The 18,626-nt window shown below is 40.4% G+C and overlaps 1 protein-coding gene across 8 annotated transcripts; it reads left to right on the forward strand.

The window, feature by feature from the left end:
• Window positions 1-815: 815 nt before the first annotated feature.
• LOC121713717 (membrane cofactor protein-like) lies at window positions 816-17,362 on the forward strand. Of its 8 annotated transcripts, XM_042098584.1 has the most exons (15): window positions 816-983; window positions 1,306-1,393; window positions 3,673-3,864; window positions 4,519-4,618; window positions 5,099-5,175; window positions 5,665-5,844; window positions 7,338-7,514; window positions 8,348-8,527; window positions 9,103-9,285; window positions 9,651-9,830; window positions 10,400-10,582; window positions 13,125-13,196; window positions 13,435-13,459; window positions 14,853-14,976; window positions 16,326-17,362. In XM_042098584.1, the coding sequence occupies exons 2-14, from the start codon at window positions 1,327-1,329 to the stop codon at window positions 14,947-14,949; spliced, it is 1,713 nt and encodes a 570-aa protein (XP_041954518.1). In that variant the 5' UTR covers window positions 816-983; window positions 1,306-1,326; the 3' UTR covers window positions 14,950-14,976; window positions 16,326-17,362. The 8 variants fall into 8 exon arrangements, 7 of the variants coding, with proteins under 7 accessions (XP_041954518.1, XP_041954517.1, XP_041954520.1 ...); XM_042098583.1 differs by having other exon boundaries at window positions 816-1,393; XM_042098586.1 differs by having other exon boundaries at window positions 817-1,393; window positions 13,128-13,196.
• The last annotated feature ends 1,264 nt before the right edge of the window (window positions 17,363-18,626 follow it).

The raw sequence follows: 18,626 nt of genomic DNA on the forward strand, positions 1-18,626 counted from the left end.
TGCATGTTTTGTACTGTCTCTTTTGTTTTTAAACTACTCTACATTTCAGTGCTGTACGACGTTACTGTGACTTGACCCTCAGATTTTGAATATAATGCATGTGTCTTCCAGCTGTTCACTGTTTTAATAGCTTTATTAATAAATGTGCATTCTAAATTGCGGCATTGTATCATTAATTCTTCAGTATTTATGTGTAGCCTAAATAGGCCTAAACAAACAACTGATTGCTGATAAGGAAACAATGAAACTACTCATGCAATAGAATTACACATTCTTAAACCTATTAAATATTTATTGCAAATGAAATGAAGAACAATAAAATAATATTTAAACAAAACATTTACCACATTTGTTTCGCTTATTTTTTATTGTTAGGCATTTGATTTCTGGTCTTGTGTCCTGTAAACAGTAAAGCATATTAAATGGATATAAAGCAAATCAAATGGACCGATATTCTGTATGTAATTAGTGTCTGCACGGACCCGTTTGGGTGTTGCACCTAGTGAATCAGTACGTTATGAAGAATTACGTGCAGACACTCAGAATAGCGACAGGTTCAAAATTCTCCTTTTCATCTGACAAGTCAATCGAACTTGAGCAATTATACACGGGTTTGCGTACCTACAAAGACCGAATCTGCTAAAAAACAGGCCTAGAACACGTTGTGTATTACGCGACTTTTATTTAGCAAATTCTGCTCAACCGGAAGTCTTATTTTCGCTGAACAATCGCTAATTTCGCTAGAATAACGGAACTATTCTATTTTCGCTAGGTTCACGCTGCTGCAACCAGTTCAGAAACCGGAAGTTTCCCCAGGGTTCTGGGTGTGGCTACAGTTGACGCCCTGCGCGAACGGAGGTCAGGTTAGCAAGTGGTCCAATGTTTGTAATAGGATATCGGCAGAAGCCCGTTTTGAAAGATTTCACATGAAAAACATTTCAAAATATATTTTTTAAAGATAGAAAGCCACCTTGTATCACAAGGTAACCGGTTAATTAATCTACCAGCTAGCTTCTAGCCAAATAAGCCAGCTATTAGGCTAATGTTACAGCTGTTGTTAGCCAGCTAATGTTAAACATCATCAGATAAACACTGCAAAGTTGATCAGCCATACTTTAACATTCATCAACTACTATAGCTTTTGGTATTGCTAGTTATCACTTTAAAGTCTCTTAAAGCAGTTAGCTCTCAGTAGGTGTTGGTTATAAAGTCAATCAGCCGTGAACTGTCAACTTGCTAGCAGCTAGCTAGCTAGTTGCGATATCGGAAACTAACATCATGAAGGTGGTGATGTTCGCTGCATAGGTTAGGAAAGCGAAGAACGCAATGCAGTTTATCAAGAATATCCTGGGAAGTTTGTGGATTTTGTTACTTCTTCCCTCTGAAATCAAAGGTGAGGATGTTTCCTGCTCTGTAGTATGTTGTCTTTGTGCCTTCTTTCGTGTGATGTGCGTCTTCTTTCTCTTCAGATTAGTTCTGAAAAATTGCGCGTTGTCTTTGATGTTGTTGCTATTCATTTGGTTTATATTGATATGATATATGTTATGTTAGCATGATTATGCATTATTTGTACTTTTAGGCCGTCATGGTTTATACTAGAAATTTCTTCCAGGCCCAAAGCTGTAAACCCATGGCATAGACTGTAATTTATAAGGCATTCATGTATACCTGTGTCAACCTAGTGAGTTGACTCAATCGGTCTACGTTTCTGGACATAGTCAGAACCAATTCATCAGTCTATTTAATATAGTAATGTCTGCTTTAATGGCTTTTTTTTTAACCTTCTGTTCAAGTATGCACACATTTTTAACAGTAACGTTAGTGACGTTAAAAAAAACATCTGATATGCTTAGGCTACTGGGGTGTGATGACACTTGAAACAAGCTGGAGTATTTCACATAGAAACATGGGTGGGAAGTGTGCCCATTTATTGTTTTCTGTGTGGGTGGACCTGCAAAATTTCCTCTTATATTAAAACAAAAAGTGATGTCATTGTGATTGGGAGTGGTTCTCTTTCCTGTTCTAGTTTCCTGTTTGAGGTCTCTGACAGATATTTGAGATTATTATGACCTCTGCTAGCATAGCGGTCATATAGAGATTGTCAAAGTTCTTTTTGGGGGGCCAAGCAGAAAGCACCCATTTTGTTTGTACCTTTTCCTATTATTGCCTTTCCTATTACCTTTTCCATTACTTGACTTGGTTCCACTTCACTTTCCAAAACGACAACACAACGGTAGTTCCCACATGGCGAAACACCTAGCGAATTTTGGCCAGCGAAATTTCTCTTTGGGGGCGTGACGGCCAAACTGCTAACCGTTTGACTGCAGTGTCTAGCCAGTGGTGGCAAGCAAACTAATTAGGTAGTTCAAAAGTTTAAGTAATGTACTGAATGAAGATATCCAGGGGTCTTTATGCCTCGACTAAGTTGATGTTGCCTATAAACAATAATTCATGTTCATAGAATCAATCAAGGTCACTAAGACATAATATATTTCATACCTGTGTTGCAGCATGTAGCCTAGCTGCCTGGCTAGGTTTTCAATGTAATCCAATGTCCAAAACATGTTAGCAGTTGGCGTGTCGGCTAGCTAAAAAAGTTGGAGTGTTTAAACTAACATATACAGTGGTCTATTTAGTGGTGTATGTGCCCCGACTAAGTTTGTGTGGCATATAAACCACAATTCATGTTGATACAAGTCTTTTGACTGTCATCCCATTCTTTTCTGACACACTGACAGGAGCTAATTAGTTAGCCACAACACTAATGCGATGGTTTGCCTATGGAAGATATACAGCAGGGCATATCTGTCTACGATGCATCCTAAACAACGGGCTAGGACATTTATGCTTGCTAGGTTTTAATGCTGTTGACTTGCTCACAGTCCTTGGTGGCCCTAAATCTACACGAAATAAATGTGAGCATCTGAGCTAACGTTCATTCCCAAAAACCCAGACGTACTTCCGGCAAATTACGACTGAAAAGGGTCTGGTTTCAGTTAAATAAAGTAACTGATCATACTTGTAAAATGTTTTGCTTGCATTAAGAGAGAGTCATTAAGTATAAACTGTTCACAATGTAGTTTGTGGCAATGTGGTTATCACAGAACAAAGGCCTCTTATATTCTTACTATTCTATACTACTTTCTATTTTATACAGTCTTTTATTTCTTAAATAAAAAAAAATAGCCTTTCATTAGGAAACTACATAATTAGCCCTATTCAAATACATATGGCGAGAGGCGAGATGATGCTTAATGGGAGACATTTTTACATTGTGTTTGTTAGAAATGACTATCGACCGATATATCGGTTATCAGTTTTTGAAAAACTCAAATATCGTACTTGTTTTAAGCCTTCAAAATCCCATATCGGTGAAGCTCTATAGGAGATGGAAGAGGAATTGACACGACACACACACATCCACACAACCAGACACACGCACACACACGCATGCATGCATGCATGCACACACATACACACACATGGAAAGGAGAGGATGTACAGGACTGAGCGTGAAGAGGATGTACAGGACAGAGCGGCGGTCATATTTTGTACCGCTATGCCGTACATCTAGTTTCTATTTCTGATGCAATTGAAGTCGCCAAGCATGTGCAACCAGGATAAATATGTTTATCAAATATGAATTCTGTCTCTCCTCTTCATATGTTTTAGGACAATGCACCAAGCCCCCTGCCAGTGACAATGCTGTTGTACACGAAGATTATATATTAAAGGACACTTTTGAAGAGGAGTCTACTATTCGACTTCGGTGCTACCCCGGGTATCAGCCTAGTTCTGGATTATCGAGGCTCACCTGTTCCAGTGGACAGTGGAGCCCAAGCCCAGAGAGTTTCATCTGCCGAAGTAACCTCATATTACAGAAAATGTTTACACTGAACATACAGTATAACACTTGAATGTGTGGAATCACTGATAAATCCATGATTCTTGGAGTACAGTTAAAAAAAATAAGATTAAAGAAAACGTCGTCATAAACAGCCCTGGCTCCATAAAGTGGAATTAAACAAAGTGGTGTAAGCCTGTCCCTTAATCTATAACAAAACACTGTGCCAGCCTGAAGGGCGGAGTTTCTTGGGGAGCACTGAAGGGATGTGGGAGCTCACTCTCCGTGGTTTCATTCAGCATCACCTACAGGACCTTTAAATGTCATTAAGTATGAACTAAGAGTGTTTATCCTAGGATACTAAAGTAATTTTGATGTGAAAACGTTAAGATTTGGGCATGAGCCTAAACACAGTACATAGTCACAAGGACATTGGTTAATGTATGTGTTGACTGTTTTGGTTTTTGTGATTGCAAATTGCTCCTGTTCATATTTTAAAACAGGAGCTATTTGCAATCACAAAAACCAAGAATTTTAGTTCAAACAAACAAACTGAGCATTTAAGAATTAAGAACTTCTCAATGTTCAGGATTTGGACATCACAGGTAAGTGAAATCAAAACTTTAAGATTTCACCACCACTTTTGTGCTTAAACATCTATTCATATTTTCCAGAAAAGTCCTGTGGCAACCCTGGTGAGGTGACCAATGGGGAGTATCAGTTCCCAGACGGAATTGAATTTGGGGCCGAAATCATAGCTGTCTGCAACATTGGGTCAGTGTTAATGGGTGCCTATGCATGTCTTCAGTGCATTTGAGTCCATCAGTAGTGATTTCAGTTCTTTTTCAAAATGTTTGGTTCATCAATACAGCCGCAACCAAATGCTCCTCCTTTGAAGGTCTATTGTTGCTAGGTACTAGAGGTAGGGCTGCAACTAGCGATTATTTTCATAGTTGATAAAATGTCAGAACATGTTGAAAAAATGTCAGTCAATGTTTCCCAAAGCTCAGCTTAGTTTACTGTAATAGAGGAGTAAGTAAAGATGAAAATATTCCAGTTTGAGAAGCTGCAGCTAGAGTATGTATTGTAGGATGTATTTTCCTTAAAAATTGACAAAAACGGTTTAACCGATTACCAGAATAGTTTACGATTTATTTGACAACTAATTGAATAATCGCTAAATTGTTGCAGCCCTACCTAGAAGTGTATTATATTGTATTCTCATCTAATGTGTGAATGCATGCTGTATTTCAGGTTCCAAATAATTGGAGAAAATAAAAGAACTTGCCAGGCAAATGGAGAATGGAATGGCAGAGAGGCCGTTTGTGAAGGTATGAGAACCACACTCCTATTCACTATATATTAATCACTCCTATTCACTATATATTAATCACTCCTATTCACTATATATTAATCACGTTATATTAATGGACTCTATTATATGCACCGTGGCAGGCAATGTGCACAGAAATTAACACAGACATGGCTGGGTCAACGTACACACATGAGGAAGTTATCAATAATTGAATTCCCTTAAAGTTATTTCAGTGAAACTTGCAAAGAAACGCTGATGACAAACATCCTTCTAAAGTCAACTTCCGCCATATTCCTCTGCGTGGACAACAGTGCTACCAGTGCTACACTTGATTGTGTACTTTATTGATAAATATTGGTATCTCGGCCCGTTCTCACGGTGTGGTATCTGTATCACGGAAACGTCGCACTGGAGATTCAAAATGAGCTCATTTGAAACTACTGCATTAAATTGGTTGCTTTGAAATGCCTGTCCACTGTCTAAACCCTTGTCTCTGTCTTTTCAGCGGTGACGTGTCCACCTCCACCTCCTGTCACCAATGGCGACCTAAAACTTCCTTCAGAAGAATATTATAATTTTGGCGATGTGGTGCAGTATATGTGTAGCAATGGCTACAGCCTTTTTGGGGAGAACAATGTGCACTGTCTTGTACATGGCAACTGGTCGGAAAAACCTCGTTGCACAAGTATGTTTGACTCATCAATGGGTTTGCTTTTACTTTACTGGGTACCTCATGCCGCCTTAGAAATTACAGGAAAAGTCTGTATCAGATGTTACATGCACTCTGACATCCTTTCATTAGGAAAGCACCGTCAGAGTTGTTGAGCTATTATGACAGGAATAACAGTACAGAAATTCAGCAAGAAGTATCATTTTTACCAGAGGAATTCTCAAATATTATTATGTTTTTGTTATTGTTGCCATACTTGATTTTATACTCCCATGAATTTTACATTGCCAACAGGCAGTGTAATTCAAAGTGAACCTCAGATTTTACCCTCAGATGAGTTACGCTAGATATTATTTTCTTACATTTAATCATGTTCATCCAGCCTGACGGTAGCACTTTTAACTCCAGCTCATTGAATCAGATTAGACCGTTAGCATCTCTACTATACACCAATCCGCCGCAAACTTTATGGGCGCTGCCATCTTGCCTGCCGCCATTACTGCGTGCCTGCGGAGTGTGACGGTGTGACACTTGCCAGTGCCTTCTATTGGCTTTTCATTGAAAGCATCCTGTCAAGAGAATATCAAATAGGAGATCCTGCTCATGAAAAAATGTCAGGTGAAGGGGAACATTGGGTAGATGTCAGGCAGTGGCCAAAACTTACCAATGAAGGTAATTTATTGACAACATAATGTATTAAGACGTGTATTAATTAATGACAACAATAAGCCGAATGCTATCATTAGTAGCTGTGTTGCTAATATCACAAGCTTCAGAAGTTGCAAATAACTATTAGCCACGACCACTTGTAGCAGTTAAATACATGTTCTTACAGGTATTCAGGATTATTTTATTAATCGTATGTATTTCATCCACTTTTAACGCACATCTTGGTCCTCCACTCGACAACTCTGTGTAATCCGTAAGCCTGTAAACATGGGCACTCAATGTGCAACAAAGGTTTGTGAATTTCACAAACGGTTTAATTCTAGGTCTGTATATTCTTACTGTTGTTAAAACAGCCGACCACACAACACGCTTTTCCTGGCATCACTGGACAGCATACGTACTAAATAAAAATTAAGAAAAAGAAGAAGATTTCACATCTACAGCTAACGTCTGCTACAGCCGCCTACAGGACCAACACATTACTTCGCTACTTCCTTAGCAGCAAGGCAACGCAGTAATGGCGGCGCTGCTTTACTTCCGTGTTTCGCCGGATTTGTGTATAAGCTAACGGTCTAATCTGATTCAATGAGCTGGAGCTAAAAGTGGTATCGCCAGACTCAGAGAACAGCTGAATGAACTGGGGAAAGGTAAAACTCAATTGTTTAACTCAAGGGGAGGTGGAAAACGAGTGTAATTCCCCAAATGGTGGAATATTCCTTTAAGCAATTGTTGGATCAGGGAATACTTTCCTAAAGTGACGTTTATCATTCTTACACCGACTTCATTACTCTCCTGCCCAGTCAAATTGTGTAATACAGATCTGTTTCTATCTCCTACAGAGGTGGACTGCCCGAGGCCAGACATCCCGAATGCCAAACGTATTGAGGGTCATAGTGGGCCTTACACTTTAAGGAACAGACTCGTTTATGAGTGTGTCAAGGGATACAGGATGATGACTCCTAATAACCAGATGGTCTGTTTGGAGGAAGGATGGTCTCATAAACTGACATGTGAAGGTAAAATAGGACTGAAGGCTTACTCTGATTCATACTTGATCAAGGAAATTAATGTCTTGTTTACCTGCCATAAATTCAGTGATCCAAGTGAATTGGAATAAAAAATAAAATGTTCGAATAGTAAAAAGGTAAAATATTATTTGTTACAACAGATAATGGTTGATTATTTTGAAATGCAACCAAAATAGTAATTTTACATATTCACTTTAATGTATAATAAATTAGGTCAGCAAACTGAAGATGCAGAATATGGTGCTGACCATTAAAACCAGATCCGTGTACCTATGACACTGTAAACTATGTTTGCACCACATTTCTGCAAACACAAATAATTTGTTTGATTTTGTAATTTGCTGCATTTGATTGCTGGTATTTTTTTGCCCATATAGTTAAAATATAATGGGTAATATATGAGAATAGTTGATGTTAACCGATCCCAGCCAAAGATCAGGCCTAAAGGCCAACAACTTGCCATGGACTGTCAATCAACTGCGCTGAATGCCCCCAACTTGTCTTGCAGTAGACTGTGGTGTAGCTCAAGTTCTTGTCTGAGCTGAGTCATACATATGTGTTTGGAGTGAGGTGTTGTGCAGTGACTGAAAAGGTTGGTGTTTGTGCCATGTCTGGTTAGAATTCTGTAACTCTTGCTGCATGAGAGCTCAAACATGGTCAGGGATTGAAGGTCCACTCCACACTGTTTGCTTGACCACACACCTGGCCTCTGCAGTCAGGTGATTTGGCTGTGACTCGTACTCTTATTAACTTTGCCTTGTGTGTGTGTGTGTGTATTTTCCTGTTTTGATGATGATGCATGCTCCCGTTGTTTCCTGTAGAGGTGGAGTGTCCTCAGCCAGGTGCCTCCAATGCAATCATCATTGCGGGGGCGGGTGGCCCCTATCGATATGGTTCCTTCGTCAGATACGAGTGTCAGATTGGGCACAGACTGGTCGGCAGTTCTCAGTTGGAATGTGGATCTGATGGACAGTGGTCGTCCAACCCTCCCATGTGTGAAGGTCTGAAAGTTCAACCTGTCCATCACGTCACTTTTATGCTGGCCCTTGTAGAGTGACAAAAGGGGAACTCAAAGGCAGCAATGTTTTTGAAATCCTGTGCACTCTGTCCGTGCCAGTACAGTAGCTCTTGTATCACCTCGTTTTTGTGCCACGTTGTTTTTGAAATTCTGTTTTTGTTCACCTCTTCTCTTTTTGTTAATTCTGGGCACTCTGTTCATGCCAGTATGGTAGTTCTTGTGCCACTTTTCTTATGCTGTTGAGAGCTTGTTGTGTTAGATGCTCTTTTGGCATTCACCAACCCATGCTTTTGTCTTGTGCCAGCAAGAACCTTTTGAGCAAATCAGATTCTTGCTACATCTGATATACCCAACTTGCTGAAATTCTTCACCGTCATTTTAACACGATTTCTTTTTTTATGCACCTTTATAGTCAACCATTAGGCCTCTCCAAGCAATTAACTTCACAAGTGCTTTAACACATCTCTCTTTCTCTTTCTTTCTCTCTGTCTCTCTCTCTCTCTTTCTCTCTCACTGTTAACCTGTGGTGATGATGCATATCACTGTTGTTTCCTGTAGAGGTGAAGTGTCCTCAGCCACGTGTCACCAATGCCACCATCACTGAGGGGGCAGGCGGCTCTTATGGGTACGGGACCGTCGTCAGGTACAAGTGCCCGGCTGAGCAGAAACTGGTCGGCAGCCCTCAGTTGAAATGTGAATCTAATGGACAGTGGTCATCCAACCCTCCCGTGTGTCTCAAAGGTCTGAAACTTCAGCAGCATCTGGCTTTCGGTCGTGTGGCTCTTGTTGCTTGTACACAGGCTCATTTTGGTGTCTCTCACAGCACTACAGCTGGAGCACAAAACCATCTGAAATTCTGGGATTTTTATCCTTGTCAGTGTGGCAGCTTTTGTGCCCCTTTAGCATTTCACCTTTTCACATTCTTGCTGCTGGCTGCATCTCATGTACCCAAAAGACTGAAATTTGTCAATGCTATGGCCACTGCTTTTTTTGTTTTTCTACACCTTATTCAAGCACTGCGCCTCATCAGACTATTGACTTCAGTGTTGCATGTGTGTGTGTGTTAACCTGTGGTGATAATGCATGCTATCATTATTTCCTTATAGTGGTGGAGTGTCCTCAGCCAGGTGCCTCCAATGCAATCATCATTGCGGGGGCGGGTGGCCCCTATCGATATGGTTTTTTCGTCAGATACGAGTGTCAGATTGGGCACAGACTGGTCGGCAGTTCTCAGTTGGAATGTGGATCTGATGGACAGTGGTCGTCCAACCCTCCCATGTGTGAAGGTCTGAAAGTTCAACCTGTCCATCATGTCACTTTTATGCTGGCCCTTGTAGAGTGACAAAAGGGGAACTCAAAGGCAGCAATGTTTTTGAAATCCTGTGCACTCTGTCCGTGCCAGTACAGTAGCTCTTGTATCACCTCGTTTTTGTGCCACGTTGTTTTTGAAATTCTGTTTTTGTTCACCTCTTCTCTTTTTGTTAATTCTGGGCACTCTGTTCATGCCAGTATGGTAGTTCTTGTGCCACTTTTCTTATGCTGTTGAGAGCTTGTTGTGTTAGATGCTCTTTTGGCATTCACCAACCCATGCTTTTGTCTTGTGCCAGCAAGAACCTTTTGAGCAAATCAGATTCTTGCTACATCTGATATACCCAACTTGCTGAAATTCTTCACCGTCATTTTCACACGATTTCTTTTCTTATGCACCTTTATAGTCAACCATTAGGCCTCTCCAAGCAATTAACTTCACAAGTGCTTTAACACATCTCTCTCTCTTTCTTTCTCTCTCTCTCTCTCTCTTTCTCTCTCACTGTTAACCTGTGGTGATGATGCATATCACTGTTGTTTCCTGTAGAGGTGAAGTGTCCTCAGCCACGTGTCACCAATGCCACCATCACTGAGGGGGCAGGCGGCTCTTATGGGTACGGGACCGTCGTCGGGTACAAGTGCCCGGCTGAGCAGAAACTGGTCGGCAGCCCTCAGTTGAAATGTGAATCTAATGGACAGTGGTCATCCAACCCTCCCGTGTGTCTCAAAGGTCAGGTTTGACATTTTGTCTGTCTATATTGAAAAGACTATTAATTATTTGTCTGCTCTATGCCTTTTCTGCTCTATGCTCTTGCCTCTCCCAGCCTTATTCATTAAGCTGGGGTGTAAGTGCCAGTGCATGGGGACAGTGGAGGGATTGCTTTTTATGTCTCCCCAACAACTTTTTTTTTCTCATTCTCTTTTTTTTTTTTTTTTTTTTAAAAGGCCATGTCATGTCATTAATGGTGTTTTAGCCTTTCCATCCTGTCAACTTGGAGATGGCCTCATAGGGCCACAGAAGTAAAGCCCAAAGGCTGGAATTCTGTGCCCTTGGCTAGTGTGGCAGCGTTTGTGCCACTTTTCCTGTGCTGTTAGTGCTTGATGTGCACAAAAGCATTTTACCAATTATATATATACCTACTGCTTTTGTGCCAGGAATAACCTATTGAGCAAATTCTTGCTGCATTCTGCATAGCTAAATGGCTGGAGTTCTTCACTGTTATTGGTAGTACCATGACGTCATGTTGTGTCTGTCCATATTTGTGATGGGTAAACTAAAATATGAATAGTGTTGCCACACTTAAAAAGTAATCTGAGGCCCCAGCAACTGGTAACTCAGCAACTCAGTAAACCCCCCGAAAGGAGGGTAGGGCAGACACAGTTTTCTGTGAATATCTTGAGAACCGTAGGGCCTAGGATGACCAATTTGTTCTGTATGTTTGCCTCCAGGGGTCATGTTAACCCATTCCATGTGCACACATGTGCACAAACAGATACACACGCACACACATACATTCACAGTAATCATACATATGACACATACTCACACAGTAGACATATGTACGCATGCATGCACATGCACAAACACGCAGGCAAACACACAAGCACGCACACACATACACATACACACACCCACACACATAAACATAAACATGTACACGCACACATGCACACAATTCAAGAATTTCTCAGAATTATGAACAGGCAAGATGGAGGTGGGCTTGTATAAAATGAATTTTACATGTGAAATCTATGAACTAATCATGTTTTGGTACTTGTTGTCTAGCAGATACCAGTGAGAATTGAGTGTGGATAATGCAATTTAGTGAGACAGTTAGAATCATATAGGCCTTTCAACGTGATTTATTTTTGTGGAAAAAATGTGCTGGACTGGGCAGTGGTCATATTTTGTACCGCTCTGCCAAAAAAAAATGGTCATCCTAGGCCCTACAGTTCTCAAGATATTCACAGAGAACTGTGTCTGCCCTACCCTCCTTTCGGGGGGTCCAGTCCAGCGGGGGGGCTACAGATCAAAACGAAAAACGACGGTTCCATGCTATCCATGTGGGGTTACATGCCCACCAAGTTTTGTTTACCCCAGTCTTTCAGTGTCCCGGGAATCCTTGTTGGTGTACGTCACTAAATGTACACATAAATTATTTTAATGTAAGGCCCCCATGAACGATAGTACACAAAACTTCGCATGCATTCGGAGGGTGTCATAATGATCCTACACTTTTAATTTCGTGCAGTTTTGACCATGTCAGCCAGAGATATTGTGATGAAAACACCTAATTTTTTGTTTTTTAATTTTTAACTAGGTGGCGCTATACATGAAATAAGTGGTAATGGGATGGGTTGACATGCCCCTTTAAGACCAACATACATAAAAAGGTGGACCTCCTAGGCCCTACGGTTCTCGAGATATTCACAGAAAACTGTCTCCGGCCACCTACAGGCCAGTTGGTGTATAGTAACATAAATGAATTTATTGTGTGGCCCCCCATGAACGGAATTCCACGAAACTTGGCGTGCATACAGAGGGTGCATACAGTCATAATGATCCTACACTTCCAATTTCGTGCAGTTTTGTTAGGTCACAGATACCTGCGATTACAACACCTCATTTTTACTTTTTTGTGTTTAACTAGGTGGCGCTATACACATATTTATTGATAGAGGGTCTTCAAAGGCTTTGTTGTCCATATCTGCAGCTGTGATTGGCTGAGCTATGTCTTGATGAACATGTGATGGACTGCTTTATTGGCTGGCTGGGGCATCACTTATGAGAGTGTACAGGTCAGCGACAAAGAGCTGTGTGTGAGATAAATATGTGCCATATCTGAATCCCCTGCTTCCTGTTAGGCCTCCCCTGGTGGTGTGCTGCATGTTTGCTCTGAATTTAAGGTACCCTAGGTGTAGTTAGACTCAAGCTTTTCAAGGGGTTATAGTGAGTGTTTCCAGAGAACATGGCCAATCCTGTTTTGGACCACTAATCAGTGTTGGTTAAAACAGATATGGTTCTGTTTTGAAATGCAACTCCAACAACAGTATGGCTGATGTTAATGAGTCCTGAATTTCAAATATTATATTCTCACTTCATTATAATTGTAATACAGGACATCATGTTTTGGGGAATGAGGATTTGTCTGTGAACAAGCTGTTCCTAGTGGATGCTGCCTCTGTAGTGCAAGGACGTTTGAGCATATAATTGGTTCTTTTGGGGTGGGGGGGGTCTTCTCTCACTAACTGTGTTTCTCTCTTTCAACCAGCAGAATCAACCCCACCGCCATTCTTAAACCTAACAGCAGTTGTGTTACCTCCAGTGCTTTTTTTTGTTGCTGGTAGGTACACTTGCATTGATGTCTCTGTTCCATAAGCTGCACATGACCTCACCTCTAGCTCTGTCCCACCATATGTTTGTTTACGTTTTGTGATAGCACCTGCTGTCACTTAAACCACAACCACACTTAAACCTTCCTTGTGTGTTTTTGCCTTTTAATTGAGTAAATTGAGTGAATAAATATGAAAAAGTGATAACTTGAAATACCCCGATTCTGATTCTGTTTCTTTTCTTCTCAGGTGGCCTCATCTGGATCTTCATCAGGTAAGATCCCACTTGGTCCGTAATCTCATCCTGCTTTCTCTGTCTGCCTGACTGTCCCAGATGATTGTGTGGCCTTTTGTCCGTTGAGTTCAGGGTTCATGTATAACTTAAACTATTTCTTTACCAATCAGTTTTGATGTCTTCTTGCTCCATTCTGTCTAGCTCAGGGGTTAAAGTGGGCCAGAACGGGGCGGAATGCAGTTCCAGCACCTCAGATAAATTAATAAATAAAGATTAGTTTTTTGCATGCAAATTGCAGCCTGGCTCTCCTTCAGGATCACGGTGTTCAACAAATCAAAATAATCAAAATAATATCGCCCCCTGGCCTTCACAAACATGCACTACACATACAGTACCCTACACATGCCCTCACCCTTCCTGACGTTATGTTATCATGATTCTCCTCTTGGATTTTAACACATCTATGCCGGTTCACGCATTTACAGTTCTGTTCTAGCCACAGTAAGTGGAGATTAAGTCGAAGTAACATTAAAATTCCACAAGTTAAACAGAACAAATACAACTAAAAGAAACAAGACTCTAGTATGGCAGTATGACTCTAGCTGCTCATCTGCTGGTCAATGATGAACGTTGCAAGGTAGCTCGCTAGCACTCCAGCTTGTCTATATTAACAGAGAAAAAATATTGTCCATGAATACTTGTTTCCTAATTGGAAAACATGTTGGTAATGTTAATAACTTCATTCTTAAAGATGGAGGAGGGTGAACATTTTTATTCTTTAATGGTAAGGATTGGTCAGGAAAATGTAGTCTAAACAGAACAGAAAGAACCCCACCCACCCCCACCCCCCGAGGACATACACACACACCATAAACCAAAACGGTAAACCAAATCGAGGCTATAGGATACACAAACCATAACACTATCTTGTCCCAAAAAGTATTGGTACACCACGATACTCAATATAATGTCCCACGGGTATTCATTTTTCCCCGTTACACCGACACATTTGAGGGTTCCCCCACCTTCCAAATCCCACTTTAACCACTGCTCCATCTGTCTTTCAGTTTTTCTCTCTCCACTTCACTCTTTAGATCTTTTCTTTACCATTTCACAGGTTTCTCGGCCAAGTATACTTCCCTGTACAAGTAATTTGGTCTCTGCATTTATCCCATCCGTGAATTAGTGAACACACAGGGAGGTGGAGCACACACTAACCCGGAGCAGTGAGCTGCCTTGCTACAGCGGCGCTCGGGGAGCATTGATGGGTTAGGTGCCTTGCTCAAGGGCACTTCAGCCTTTCCTACTGCTTGGAGATTGAACCGGCAACCCTCCGGTTACAAGCCCGAACCCCTAACCATTAGGCCACGACTTGGGTGTGGGTCCTTGGGCCTGTCCTGTCATTGTCTTGTCATTGTCTTTGGGATTACAGGTATAAGAAGAAAAAGAAGAACAGGAGCTCCCCTACACCGTCCCATTCAGAAAGCGTACAGCTAAAGTCACTGAATACCCCAGAAAACGGTGTCTAGTCAGACAGTGGGACTACTCCGACACCAGTGAGTAAACACAAAGTGACTTACAGAATATAAACACTACATTAGCTGAAAATAGTACTTTCAAATACAGTTGAAAAGCTTACATAACTGTAAGCATAATAACAGCAATATAAATAATTATAACAATATCAAATATTAACAATGAAAATAATTTGTTTTCATATTAACAAACACTATTACCTCACTGAATGCCAAGCTGTTTTCGGGAGCTTTGTCCTAGAGTGCCAGCAATCTAGACCATTGTTGATGATTTTTGTACAGCCACAGCATATTCTGTGTTATAGCTATGAACACATACAATGGCTCGTTTAAAAGGTGAGACTTTAAGCTCTCGGTGTGTGCAAACCGTGTATTTCTACACGCCTCTGTTCCTGAGAAATCCCAAGCTAAACAGTGGCTAGTTTTCATCAAAATCGCTGTTTTTTTCTAGAAATGGAGATATAACGTCTTTCATGAAATATGTAGTGTTGCCTGTTACTTACTTGTGTAAACTTTCCGGGAAGTGATCAGCGAGACTTGGCGAGACTGCCACCTAGTAATAGACCCACGAAAATGGCCTGGTTTTGACCTGACGTGCATGCGTCACTGATTCGACCCAAAGCGGCAACCGAGTTATGATAAAATGTCCAGATAAAATGTCCAGATTGTGCGTTTTCATGAGCTTTTGATCGTCATATATTTCATTTCCATTAATCACAGAGTTCCCAAAATCACATATAAGGTGTGTCTAGTTTCGTAATTTAAAAAAAAAAGAAGCTAAAAACGTAATATTACGTTTTTGGCATTCAACGCATGGGAAGGAAAAGGCACTCAATGAGTTAACATGCAAGTCGTAACTCTGTAAGAGAATTAATTAAGTGCAATGTGAACAGAGTCTTTAAACACTTCTTGAAAGTCCCAGAACTATTTCAGTTTCTATCACTATTATTAAATTGGTTGTGTGAATCAAACCTAGTGAAAGGTGCAATGTTTGGAAGCTCCTTGCTGTGAACCACAGTGATTCATTTTACAGTGAAGATGTAAAGTTATTACTGAAAATTAGACCACATTTCAGAGAAAATCCAAACTGTGGTGACACATGATGTACAGTACGTAGCCCTGCTGCTGTGCTTTGCTGTGAGTTTGTATATAGTAAGGAATCATCTCAGATTTGTTGTACTGAACTTAACTCTAAAACAGTTAATGTCACCTCAGTAATTACAATTTTGTTTTCACACACAGACAAGAGAAGAAATGCACTAACATGACATCTAACAACCTTTTAGGCTAAAGAGATGTGTGCGCTCTTGATCTGGCTTGATGGCTAAAAATATGTGTGTGTGTGTGTGTCTGTTTGTTTTCTTTTCCAGCTCAAAACATGATTCTTGATCCCGGCCTGCAGCATGTTACTGCATAGAGCGTGTGTGTGTCTGTCTGTCTGTCTGTGTGTGTGTGGTTGCTGCATCCCTCCTGTTCCATGGAAAAAGCAAGAGGAACTGCCTTAATTCAGAAGGTCAATTTGTAGAATTAAAAACTTTTTGTAACCAGAGCTTGTGGACACATTGCTTTAAGCACTTTGATGACCTACTGCACGTGATTTGAACAACAAATACTTACAAGACTCTTTAGCTGGTAGCTTCTCGACACAGACATTCCTGCCTTTTGAAAACCTGAGGGGTATACTACAAAGCAAGGTTACTGGCTTACCCAGGTAACTTCAGGAGTAACCACTGATGTCCAAACAACACATCACAACAACACATCACTTTAGAAACAATAGCTGCTCATCACAGCAGTGTTTTTTTTAGAGATCAGCGGTTACTAGTACCAACGTTACCCAGGTTGACCAGTTACCATGCTTCATAGTACAGCCCTCTGAACTTCTGTTTGTTGTTAAATTTGTTGACGCCACTGAGGTTAATGAAAGCCTCCCTTATAATATATATATATATATATATGTCTTATCAAATTCTGCTCAGCTAAAGTGCCTGGTAGTGTAGCACTATCCTCTTTCCTGATATGAGGGAATGTTGAGCCATACACTGGACTGTTTATCATGAAATGGTGTGCCTTTTATGTGTTCACACTGAACCTCAAGTGGAAACTAGTGAATGTATATCACCCCCGAATATGATTCATCTATTTATATGTCAGAATTTTAAGTTTGGGTTTTTTGTTCAATTGCCAAATAATGTATTGTCTTGCCTATATGATTTAAAAGACATTGTTCTTCTTCAAACTTAATGTGCATTTGGAGTTATCTGGAATTAAATGAAGTAATAATGGGGGTGTGTTTGCCTACAAAGCAAGTTGTCCAATCTCTTTTCCAGTTCTTAAGTCACCATGCTGTGTGCGCTTGTTGCACTGAGTGAAATGTGTAACTATTAAAACATAATCTTTAATATAATCACCCTGTTCTGTCATACATCTTTATGTTGTTGGGTGTGTGTGTTAAAAACACTTGGCAGGCCTTCATTTTGTACACCAATGTTTATTTCCAAAAGCAATCACCTGAAAATGCTGGTCAGAAGAAATTATGTTCCATGGTTATATTATCTGTCCAAAAAAATTTGAAAGAAAAACATATAGTATTAGTATAGTATATATACTTTTTTAATCCCGTGAGGGAAATTTGGTCTCTGCATTTAACCCAATCGGTGAATTAGTGAAACACAAACGGCACACAGTGAGGTGAAGCACACACTAATCCCGGCGCAGTGAGCTGCCTGCTACAACGGCGGCACTCGGGGAGCAGTGAGGGGTTAGGTGCCTTGCTCAAGGGCACTTCAGCCGCGGCCCACATTCAACTTCTCTCTAAATCAACTAGCAAACTTCACAGGTGCCGTCACGTTATTATAGTAGCCATTGATAGTGGGCTATGAAGAACAATGCTGTGTTACTTTTTTAATGAATAAATTTACTTCAACATTCAGGCCAAACTTTTAAAATCTTGCAACTGATGCAATTTGAACAAAATACATTTTATAATGCTTTTCCTGTTGCATAATCACACACATTATGATGTGTACACAATCTGATGGGATTGGATGATGACTATAAACTTCTCTGCTGACTAAGATAATACATTCCTGATGGTATGAAAAACAAAACATTAATAGCTATTTACCAGCACTCAGATGTTCCAAGAGGTTTCTATTTCCTGTGAATCCTTGCTGTAATGATATCAAACAACAAGGTAACAAGGCCTTCTCAAAAATCAGAGTGTTGCAGAACCTATGGAACAAGAAAATGAGACCACAGTTTATTTAGGCTACGTTTTGGGAAATAAAAAATCAAATAATGATAAACAAAGTTGTCAGTCAGGGACCTTGTAGTAGTTAGTTGTGTCTTTCAGCTTCCCTGTCTTCAGCCAGGTACAGGAAATGGTGTGGCCTAACAGTGGTGAGTTGTTTCTTGTGCAATCTTATTGCGCTCAGCCACTCCTGCTTCTAAATAAAGAATCAGATGTTTCCAAACAATAAACTGTTTAATGAATACATTTTATTTGTGAAATATGTACTGTCCCATAAGCCAAATGAGTAATGATGTGTTAAAAATTAAACTTTAGTTTGTACACTGATGTGATGTGATATGCCTTATAAGGTGATTATGACTTGGCGGTAGGGGTGTGTCCTTTAACAAATTTGTCATTCAAAGACATGCAAGTTAGA

This window comes from Alosa sapidissima, chromosome 7 (genome assembly GCF_018492685.1).
Source record: "Alosa sapidissima isolate fAloSap1 chromosome 7, fAloSap1.pri, whole genome shotgun sequence".
Lineage (NCBI taxonomy): Eukaryota > Metazoa > Chordata > Actinopteri > Clupeiformes > Clupeidae > Alosa > Alosa sapidissima.

Excerpts from the sequence above, each read along its gene's own strand:
- LOC121713717 (XM_042098583.1), top strand. The coding sequence starts at position 1,327 with ATGCAGTTTATCAAGAATATCCTGGGAAGTTTGTGGATTTTGTTACTT. Across the intron at positions 5,176-5,664 it reads CAGAGAGGCCGTTTGTGAAG|CGGTGACGTGTCCACCTCCA; the intron begins GTATGAGAACCA and ends CTGTCTTTTCAG. Across the intron at positions 9,831-10,399 it reads CAACCCTCCCATGTGTGAAG|AGGTGAAGTGTCCTCAGCCA; the intron begins GTCTGAAAGTTC and ends TGTTTCCTGTAG.